We start from the raw sequence: 11,026 nt of genomic DNA, 5'->3' as shown, positions 1-11,026 counted from the left end.
TTGTAATGGGAAAAATCATTTCGGTGTTTGAACAAATCGCTTTTCGAACAGGGTTCTAGAACGGATTATGGTTGAGAACCGAGGTATCCCTGTATTTGTGTGTGTGTATATATATATATATATATATCACTGTATTGTGTGTGTATGTATATATATATATACATACACACACAGTATTTGTGTGTGCACTCCCCCCCCCCCGACTTTTTTTCCATTCTCATCCCTGCAGTTGCCTCAATTCAACCCTTGACCTTTTCTCCTGACCACCCAAACAGGGTTCATTTCTTTCTGGATGTTGTCTCCCAGTTGCAATCTGGCGATTGGTTGGCAATCATGAGAGTTTAGAAAGGGGCTTATAAATGAAATGTATTATTATTATTATTATTATTGTTGTTTCCCGCCCCCGTTTGACAAGCAGCGCCATTTAGGAACCACTGAGTGATTGGAACGAAGTGCATCCATCAGATCTCGTCTTTCGGGCGAAATTGGTCGTTTCCATATTGAAGTCGAGGACGCCGATATCTGGCAGCTTTCAGATTTGTTTTATTGGTTTGTATATACACGCTTTTGGGGCCCATCTGCGGCAGCCGTCCGTCCGTCCGTCCGTCCGTCCTCTGAGGGGCATCAGTACTGGAAGCTTCTCTTGGTCTGGATGTCATCCAGAATCTGCTGCAGCTCCTCGTCTTCGAAGCGTCCCTCCAAACTAAAGTGGACACACCCAAATCCGACGGTCACTGCGCCGTTTCGTCCATTTGAGCGGGAGGCCCGGGCTCACCTGGGGATCAGGGACTTGGCTTCCTCGGCCGCTTCGGGACACAAATTGGCCAAACTGGCCAACTCGAACTTGTGAAGCTTTTTCTGGAGGAGAAGGCTGCCAGGAGAAAGCAAAACAAAGCCTTCATCATACAATCAAGTATGGCCGATAGGTGCAAAGGTCAGCGCCACACTTGCCTAAAAGTCAGTTCGACTGCGTCATGGGAAAGTTTAGAAATGGCGACAGATGCCACCAACACTTGTCGAAATGAAGGCTTTCAACTTCTCGTCGCGGTTGCTCGGTTTTACTATACAGTTGTACCTCGGCTTACGAACGTCTTGGCTAACAAACTTTTCATCTTACGAACGTTACATTCACAGGAATTTAACCTTGACATACGAACTATACACACACACACGTGTGTACACGGAGCGCCACAATGAGTGTCGTGCCGTTCGCGAACAAGGAAATGGCAGCGGAATATTTTTTGTCCAAGATTCCCAGTCCCCAGTCTTTGGTTAAAGCTGCACGTAATTGGTCAAGAACGCAGCAGTGAGGGGGGGGGGGGGTTACAGAAACACAGAACTGCAAACTAAAATAGATAGGCAGACAACAGAGAGAGAGAGAGAGTAAGAAAATGGATAGAAAAAAGTGACATTTGGACTCCTTTCAACTTTATTGATAGTTCAAAGGCAGAGTGTAGACTGCAAGGTTAAAATAAGCTATCAACCCAGCTAAACAGAACACAATTGATGAGGAACTAGGTAAAATTATCGCGGAGAAAGCATGGCAACTTCACTCGGACATCGTCATGAGGCAACCTGGAAGATTGCCATCCATTGATGATTTCAAGGCGAGCCACAGATGGTTCGAGAACTTTAAGTGTCGTACAGGGATTCATGGTGTCATTGGTCATGGTGAGGCAGCCAGTTCTGACGGTAAAGCTGCCAACGCTTACAAGGAATCATTCCTCGAGATGGTGGAAGAAGGCGGCTACGTTCCTCATCAAGTGTTTCATGGCCACTCCATTCCATCAAGCCATCAATCACCATCATAAAGGTAAATAAAACCACTTTATTATACAGTACAGTATATTTCTTTCATTACAATACCATAGCACATTTATTCTAGATAAAATAAGGTCTATTTTGTGTAAAGGCTTAGAAAATGATGTTTTATGGGGACCTGGGAAGGGATTATTCTCATTTTAATGGTTTCCTAATGGAAATTAATGTTTGGGATACACATTTTTCACCTTACACACTGTCTGGGGACCAATGAAGTTCGTAAGCCAAGGTATGAATGTAACGCAAGGGACTTCCCGTTCAATGGAAAGGGCAACGTTGCCCCCTGGCGGACAGAGCAGGAATTACGGAGAGCACGAGTGTAAGGCTGAAGAAGATGTGAAGCAAAAACGACACCTGCGCACGGCCGTGATGGTCTCTCGGTTCTTGAAGCGGCTGAAACGGACGGTGTAGTTGAGGGTCTTCATGAAGACCTCGGAGAGCTCCTGCTCGTCCTCGGCGCTCTCGTTCTGCTGCTTGCGGTGCTCCAGCAACATGCGCACCTCCGAGTTCAACAGCGTCTCGGAATTCTCAAACTCTGAAAGGAGGTACGCTACGTACGTGAGCTATATTCCTTCGCCATTCTTTCTGTCCAGTGAAGCCAGCGCACTCTGTACTCGCACTCGTACGTATAGCATTGCAGTTTTGTCAAGTACGTCATGCTTTTTGGTGGCATTTTCCGAGCTACGCAGCTACCAAGTTTCAAGCGAAAAGAAGCATTAGCATCTATATTTTACTTTAAGTTGTTACCAGGTTGAGTGAACGCTGGCGCGTGTGGCTTCCGCTGCTCGCACAGAAAAAAATATCCTGTGACTGTAAAGTGTCCTTGAGAGTTTTGAAAGGCGCTTAGAAATCAAATGTATTATTATTATTAGCATGTATATTTCTCGAGCTCTCAATTTTCTTTCCTCATATTCAGTGACAGCCATTTTGGTCATTTGCTCATCTTGTCTGTTCTTGTTTAGAATTTCAAAAGCTTTCCAATGGTACCTTACTCGATAAGATCCCAAAAAGTAAGAAAGTTTGTATATTTTAGACTGAAATCAAGAACTCGCTCACAGATGTTCATTGTTTTAACTGTAAATTACAGGCAGAAAATCCCCTCTTATTTCCAAAATTAAAAAGTCCAGTATTTCCTGACTATTTGTCACAGAGCAATAATCTATACATCATTTGAAAGCTATTTAAATGCACTTTAATGTGGTATTAGACAACGTGTGATGAATTATTATTGACAAATTTGGTCACAGCCCGAGATGGAGGGAACTCGCGCGCAACACGCGAATGAATAGGAGTTTCCAAACCTTTGGGAAAGAGCAGCTGCGAGGCGTCTTCTTCCACATCGCCGATATGCGAGGCCGAGCCCGCGGCCGCCATTCGACGAGGAGCGACAGCGGCGGCGAGCCAAACGCGACAAAGAAGACGAAGAACCACCAAGAAGAAGAGGATGGCCAGACAAAGTCGCCGCCAAAAGCTTCCCTGAAGTCCACAACAACGACTTCCGGTGCGTGGCCTCAAAGCTCGCTTTCGGCCTGACTCCAAATGCGGCGGCGCCCCCTGGCGGCCGGAGGTCACCTCGGCGCCAGTTCCGGAATCCAAGAGGTCGATTGAGGGGCAGCGAGTGACGTCACCGGAACGGGCGCGATTGTTATGCCGCGCCAGGAGGAATTACTTTTTGGGGTGGGGGGTGGGTTTCCGTCGCGGCTAAGCCGGCGTCCTGTGACGTCACCCCACTCGAGCGCCGCTCTTCTCGCAAATACGGGTGCCGGTAGGCTGTCCGTAGGCCGGCTTTCTTGCGACGATGCAGACGTATGGAGTCATCGCTTCCGGTTTGCAAAGGTGGGGGTGGGTTTGAGGCTCTATATTCTATAACGAATCCAATAATAGCTTGTTGCCATTAAGATTTTGTCGCTGGTCATAATGTTGTTGAGATAGATGATGTCGTCATGTTGTATTTTTGCTTTAGAAGCAAAAATACAACATGAGCGCCGTAGAAGCCTTCTCGAGGCGCTCGTGGTGGCGACGCCGATTATTGATCAGGCATTCTGCACGGGCCTCTACAAGACGAGTTGGCCTCTTTGCGCATGCGCAGTGCGGAGCGAGCCCCGCAGCGAGTGAGAGGTGCGGCTCGCTAGCGAGATGGTGGCCAAGCGGACACTTTGTCGCCGATTGTGCTCGAGTCAACAATGTCGGCGTCGTCGTAACCGCACAAGACGTCGCTCGAAGTGAGCGTAAGTACTCGACTCGCCGGAAGCCGCCGGGCATTGTCGTGAGTCGGATAGTACAAAGAAGCGAGACAAATGAAGCGTTTGGAATCGAATTCCAAGCGCTCTTGCGTCACGTTCGAAAACTGGCGTTCACACGCGTCTTAATGTCCTGGCGTTCACACGCGTTTTTATGTCCTGGCGTTCCGACGGGGGACACGGAGCAACGGCCGAGTGTCGTCCGGTTTGTTAGGGTTCGTTCGAATGAATGAGAGCGCTCTCCGCCTCACATTGGGCTCAAGGCTCCATTTGCAAACGCACCCTAAGATGACGTCACTGCCGACGTCGCGTTCACTTGCGGCTACATGCTACGTCCTGCGTCATCGTCTTCGTGTCACGCGCCCTTCCCTCCCCCCTTTCTTTTTGGATTTGATTTTATTGATCAACAATCTTCATCCATCAATTCCAGCCATCGGACGGAAATATGAATACAAAGTACAACATGTAGCAAATTCGAATATTGGAAATGGCATCTAAGTTGACCAAACACGTGGTAAGCTAAGTTGACCACAGGTGGTAGAAAAAGCAATAATAATAATAGTCATACATTTGATTAATAAGCGCCTTTCAAAACTCTCAAGGTCACTTTACAGTCACAGGATAAGATGTTCTGTGGGTGAGCAGTGGCAGCCATACACACCAGCGTTCACTCAACCCGGAAGTAACACAAATAGATACAAAGCTACCCAGCTAATAGATAGCTAATAATGATAATAAAAAGAATATATTGTATTTATAAGCGCCTTTCAAAACTCTCAAGAACGTAGCAATAAAGTAGCCATTCCAGCCGTACATTTGGCGATTCATCTGTAGGACTGGCCCATGTTCGAAAATCAAGTAAAGATGGTTAATTCGTCATTTTGATGATGATTGTCTCTTGGTATTTATTCATTTACAGTAAAGTCTCGTTATATCGATATTCTCGGGAGTCGGGAAAAAAATGTCGATATAACCGTACTATCGATATATCCGTCCTGTGCCGAACTGCATTAAAAGGGAGGGGGCGCCAATACGTAAATGGGGTATCTTTGATATGGCATGTCATTTTCTCATTGGGTTCATGGATTGCGTATCTAGCATTCTTTTTGTACAGTAGTGAAGTGAAAAATAAACTTTTGCATCAAATAAAAACGTCTATACACTTTTTAATGACTATTTCCTTTCAAAAATGCTGAAAAATGATGTCAGGTGTGATGTGTGATAGAAGGGTTTCAGCTAGGATGAAAGGGAAAGTGTATAAAACGGTGGTGAGACCAGCCATGATGCTTGGACTGGAGACAGTGCCACTGAAGAAAAGACAGGAAGCAGAGCTGGAGGTAGCAGAGCTGAAGATGTTGAGGTTTTCTTTGGGAGTGACCAGGTTAGATAAGATCAGGAATGAGTACATTCGAGGGACAACTCATGTTAGAGGCTTTGGAGACAAAGTCAGACTGAGATGGTTTGGACATGTCCAGAGGAGAGACAGTGACTATATCGGCAGAAGAATGCTGAGGCTTGAACTGCCAGGCAGGAGACCGAAGAGGAGGTTTATGGATGTGGTCAAAGAGGACATGAAGATAGCTGGTGTGAGAGAAGTGGATGCACAAAACCGGGACAGATGGAGGACATTGATTCGCTGTGGCGACCCCTGAGGGGAAAAGCCCAAAGGAAAAGAAGAAGATTTCCTTTAAAAAATGCAACCAATGCAAAAAAAAAAATCCTCACGTTGTTCTATTCACACGAGAGAAACCACGAACGCCAGCATGTCCAAACATGAAAAACAGTAATTGTTGCAAACGATAAAGATATCTGAATGCAACGCAATTAAATGCATGGATGAAAAACCAAAACTGCAACGTTTACATGACTTGCGTTGGGGAAGTATTCTGCTGCTGCACGTCAAAGTCTTTCGCGATGACGGATTTGCTTGTTGGATTGTCCTCCACGGCCACGATTGCCTTGCACGTTGTTCGGACATCACAATTCTTACGTTTCCCATTGGTTGAATTTGGTGTTGAACAACAGTACTGTACATAAGCTCTGCTACGCTTTTTTTTATTGTGCTCGCGTCGACAGGTCAAAACACGGAAGCTGGTCACGTGACTGGGGCTTGGGAGGACCCGACAACGGGGTTCGAGAGAGTGCCTGAATAGAATGACTGCGCGTGAGTTGTGATGTAACAACATCTCCTGTTTGTATCTGTAGGTGATAACTGCTACGTTTTGTTATTAAAAAGACTGAGCCGCTATCGCAGCGACTGTGCGCATCATTTGCCACGCTGAGGGGCATTACAGTATGTTTCAGACGCTATTGCAGCAGTAATGAAAGATGTGAGCTCTGCTACGCCTTTTTATTGTGCTCGCGTATGACAGGTCAAAACACAGAAGCCGGTTACGTGACTGTGGGATCTTTAATACAGGATGGCATGTGCAGTCATTTTCAAAATCATCACGCTTCAGCAGACAAAACAAACATTGTTGCAAAATCGATTGCATTCATATACAGTACAGTGTACATGTATACATAACACTGCAACGGGGAAACTGCAACGCTTACATCTTATGCAATTTAAAAAAAATCTTCAATGTTCTTCTGCTTCCCATTTTCAGCTTTTAACATAAACGATTCAATCTTGTTTAACATTTCTAAAAAACCTGATGCATTTCTCATCCTCTTTGATCCAGGTCCGAAGTCCAACGCTTCGTATGCCGTCTTTATTTTATCCTTCCTCTTCAACCACGTTGATAAAGTATTCTGCGGCACGTCGAACTCTTTCGCGATGTAGGATTTGCTCCGTGTTGGATTCTCCTCAACAGCCACGACTGCCTTGTATTTCGTTCCGAGGTCACAATTCTTTCGTTTCACCATGGTTGTAAATGGTAGAAAATGGCGTCTGCTACACTGCGCAAGACACGGGAGCTGGTCACGTGACCAACGGCGCGACCGATACAGATTTCGATAGTGGTGGGATTGTATAGAAACCCCGAAGCAAATATCAATTCACCTTAAACTGCTTTTGTATCGATATCAACACAGCAAAATGGCCGGCGGGAGATGAAAAAGAGCACTGTAGTAACCGGATTATCGTAATGACCATGAATCGTACTGAACGGAACTAATTATACATAAAAAGACTAGAAATGTGCACGGAAAATAGTATCGTAATAAGCAGTATTATCAATATAAACGATATCGATATAACGATACTTTACTGTATTTATTCACGTGTTCGTTTATTTTTTTTTTTTCTTTATTCATGTACCCATTTGTTTGTTAATTTTATTTATGTTCAGTGATACCTTGGCTTACAAACTTTATTGGTTCCCAGACAGTGTGTAAGGCGAAAATTGTGTATCCCAAACATTCAGTTCCCTCAGGAAACATACATAACAAACATAAATTTCTGTTAAATAATCCTTAAAACTACACAAAATATACCTTATTTTATGTATAATAAATGTGCTATGGTATTGTAATTAAAGAAATAAACTGTACTGTATAGTGGTTTTATTGACCTTTGTGATGGCCGTTAATGGCCTGATGGAATGGAGTCATCAGCGTTAAACACTTGATGAGGAACGTAGCCTTCTTTCACCATCTTGGGGAATGATTCCTTGTAAGCTTTGCAAGCTTTATGGTCAGGACTGGCTGCCTCCCCATGACAAATGACACTATGAATCCCTGTCAGACGCTTCAAGGACAACTGACACCATTTTTTTGTTTCCTAACTGACATCAGAAAAACGTTTTATAGCATCTAAAATACCCAAAGCACACAGGCTGATATTTTGAGTCAAATGAAAAACATCAATATAAATGACTTTAAGTGTCCAAAAACGACTTCAAAATGAAACTGGAAATGGCCAGTTTCAGAAGGTCCCGCCCCCTTGTTCGTGCCGTCAAGCCAAGACGTCTTGCCTTGCTCGAGAATCCAAACAATGGCTTCAGATTCGGAGAAGAGGCTTTCTTGTTACTCATTCAGTGATGAATATGATTCAAATAGTTCTGAAGAGGAAAGCATACATGTTTGCAATCCATTAAAGAAGTTATTCCCCGTCATTTTGAGGCATCTGGACTGAAATGTAGCGTCCCAGAAAGTGCACAAGATGGCGCCCAAGCTCCGTTGGAAATGGGCTGATTTGCCTGCTGGGACTTTGTGTCAGCTCGTATCAAATAGTAGTCTTGGTGCAACACACAACGATTCACCATCGCGTTATTTATTTGTTTTCCTTCTAATTTCGCCATCAACACGAAGTTTTCAGACTAAACACAGTACCCAAAAATGCATTTTGTGTCGCTTTCTCGGTCAGTGACGATACCTACCGTGTATAATACCGTGTATAATATTCAGTGCGAGTCTTAAAACGCAAAATATAATTATATACGGTGGAATCTTTGTAAAATACGCTCAGTAGAAGTAATTTTACAAATTATGGACACAACTTGTCCGGAGGCGTCGGTTGTCCTTCTGGAACCATCCGTGGCTAGCCTTGAAATCATCATTGGATGACATACTTCCAGGTTGCCTCTTGACAATATCCGAGTGAAGTTGCCGTGCTTTCTGTGTGATAATTTTACCTTGTTCCTCATAAATTGTGTTGTGTTGAGCTGGGTTGATAGCTTTTTGCATCAAGTGTACGCATGGCTTGTGCGGGTTATTTGTGGAGCCTGATTGATGGGATATTTTAACCTTGCAGTCTACACTCTGCCTTTGAACTATCAATAAAGTTGAAAGGTGTCCAAATTTCACTGTGTTTTCTATCCATTTTCTCATTCTCTCTCCGTCGTCTGCCTATCTATTTTTATTTGCAGCTGTGTTTCTGTAACCCGCCCCTACTCTCTCACTGCTGCGTTCTTGACCAATCACATGCGGCTTTAACCAAAGAGTAGGGGCGGGGAATAGAGAACAAAAAAAGTCGGCTGCCATTTCCTTGTTGGAAGGGGCTCGTTTGCGAACGACACGTCACTCATTGTGGCGCTCCGTGTGTTTCCCGAAAAATAGTTCGTATGCCAAGATTAAATTCTCGCGAATTTAGCATTCGTAAGCCGAAAAGTTTGTTAGCCAAGGCATTCGTAAGCCGAGGTATCACTGTACTTATTTATTTCTTTGTTCATTTGTTTATTTACTTTTTTGCTTGTTTGTTTGTTTCTTTACTTGTGGCCACGTGGCGTGTCCACGTCAATCCATGTTGGGAGAGTAACGCTCCGTCTTTGGAATTGAGCCTCCGAAAAGCAAAATGTCCACCGGCACTCGCCCCCTTCCATCCCATCCGTCTGCGGCGTTGCTGACGCCATTGTTTTTCACTTGCAGACGAGAAGCAGCAGCAAGAAGCGGCAAAGATTGGCCGCTCGTCCGCGGCAGTCTGCGTCTTGGTCATCCCGCTCCGGATAAACGCCCGCCTGGGGGAATGTGAGTGCGGCGTCCACCCGTAAGTCTTCCGACTGGGCGGCCCCGGGGTCAACGTCCACTTTGTGACCCGGGCCGAAGGGTCCTCGTATCGCTCGGACCCTCAGCGGCGGCGGAAACGGCCGCCATGAACCCGTACGCCGCCCCCAAGGACGGCGCATTATACCCGCCGGCGCTGACACAGAGGCTCGCCCACGACCCGCCGCAGCAACAGCACAGAGGAGCTGCTCCACTGACGCCACGCGTCGCCCGCCCGCCGGCGCCTCGCGGCTTTGCGGCCGCCGCCCACCCGGACCTTTGTCGCATGTCGGAAACGGCTGTGCAACTATGCGGCCTGGGCTTTGTCGGGTCGCAGACGGCCAGCAGAATCCAGCCCCCTCACTCCCAAATACCGGCTGGTCTACAGCCTCGGCAAAGCACGTCCGCCCATCTCCAGTCACCGGGCGCTCTTCATCCGGCGCACCCCCAGACGACCGGCGCCGTACCGGGCTGCGTCCAAACTCCGCCCCCGCTCTCCGTCGGCCTTCAACAGGGGTCTTACGGACCCTGTAAGCTCCCGGACTCTGATGCGCCCCCCAACGTGACGGTCTCCACCTCCACCATCCCGCTGTCCATGGCCGCCGGTGTGCACCGGCGCGGCGGCGATCTGAGCAGCATCGTGCACCAAATCAACCAACTGTGTCAGGCGCGCGCCGAGGCGGGCGGCACCTCGGTGTGCGAGGGCCAGATCGCCAACCCCGGCCCCATCAGTCGGAACTTGCTCATCAGCGCCAGTTCCAGGGTGTCGGCGCCCGGACCCTCCGACTCGGGCCTCTCTGTCACCAACGAAGCCGTCCAGCTCCACCGGGAGTGCGCCTGGACCCAACGCCGCCTTCCCCCGGAGGGGGTCCGCCCCTGCAAGAATCTCCGGTTGGATGGCACGGTGGAGAAAACCTTCCCCCCAGTCCGGACCCTGGGCTTCCTCTGCGAACCGGCCCGGGCGGCTGCTTCCGGACCGCCTTCCCCCGCCGACCCCTCCGGACCCCGAGTCGCCTGCCTGAACCCGGTTTGGGGTGCGAGCCCGGTCCCGGCGAGCTTCCAGGCGGGACGCGTCGTTGGAGCCAAGTACCGACGAGGCAAAGATAGTTTTCCCGGACGCGCCCAGTCTAACGCGGACTTCTTCAGGGGGCGGGACATCGTGGCGGCGGGCTTCCTGGATCCCGATCTGGACTTGGTGGGGGGGTCGGCCACGTGCCCGCCTCGGAATGCCGCTTGCGCTCTTAATCGCGCCTACCGGTAAAGGGGGCTCAGGTCTGGTGTGGCTCTACCAGATCCGTTTGAATATTGGTGGGAAAAGGTTTCATATCGCGGCAAGAGGGCGGAGTCACGCACGCGCGTTTGCCTGCCGATGTCATGCGGGTGCCCCGTCAAAATAAAAGCTCGTCAGCACATGAGCAGTAGTGGTGTCGTTCGCGAACGGGCCGGTCCTTAGTCAACGAACTGAAGTGAACCAAGTGGGAGCTGACTTTTTTGGTCCTCTATTCCCCGCCCCCACGTGATTGGTCGATATCCGTTGTAGA

The 11,026-nt window shown here is 47.8% G+C and overlaps 2 protein-coding genes across 4 annotated transcripts; one reads left to right on the top strand and one right to left on the bottom strand.

Moving 5' to 3' along the window:
* Positions 1-521: 521 nt before the first annotated feature.
* Positions 522-3,344, bottom strand: polr2d (RNA polymerase II subunit D). Its single transcript, XM_089013007.1, has 4 exons — positions 3,123-3,344; positions 2,176-2,356; positions 776-871; positions 522-703 (listed from the first exon to the last, which is right to left on the bottom strand). Exons 1-4 carry the CDS (start codon positions 3,193-3,195, stop codon positions 625-627), a joined length of 429 nt encoding a protein of 142 aa, XP_088869133.1. The 5' UTR covers positions 3,196-3,344; the 3' UTR covers positions 522-624.
* A 183-nt stretch (positions 3,345-3,527) lies between these two features.
* On the top strand, positions 3,528-10,895 carry LOC148887933 (uncharacterized). Of its 3 annotated transcripts, XM_089013005.1 has the most exons (3): positions 3,700-4,049; positions 6,138-6,225; positions 9,372-10,895. In XM_089013005.1, exon 3 carries the CDS (start codon positions 9,595-9,597, stop codon positions 10,744-10,746), a length of 1,152 nt encoding a protein of 383 aa, XP_088869131.1. In that variant the 5' UTR covers positions 3,700-4,049; positions 6,138-6,225; positions 9,372-9,594; the 3' UTR covers positions 10,747-10,895. The 3 variants fall into 3 exon arrangements, with proteins under 3 accessions (XP_088869132.1, XP_088869131.1, XP_088869130.1); XM_089013006.1 differs by lacking the exons at positions 3,700-4,049; positions 6,138-6,225 and adding an exon at positions 3,528-3,657; XM_089013004.1 differs by lacking the exon at positions 6,138-6,225.
* The last annotated feature ends 131 nt before the right edge of the window (positions 10,896-11,026 follow it).

Source organism: Hippocampus bargibanti, linkage group LG14 (assembly GCF_051943395.1).
Source record: "Hippocampus bargibanti isolate YZ-2025 linkage group LG14, ASM5194339v1, whole genome shotgun sequence".
Classification (NCBI taxonomy): domain Eukaryota; kingdom Metazoa; phylum Chordata; class Actinopteri; order Syngnathiformes; family Syngnathidae; genus Hippocampus; species Hippocampus bargibanti.
Note: the sequence above shows the minus strand (reverse complement) of the source record. Positions and strands in the feature narration are given on the sequence as shown.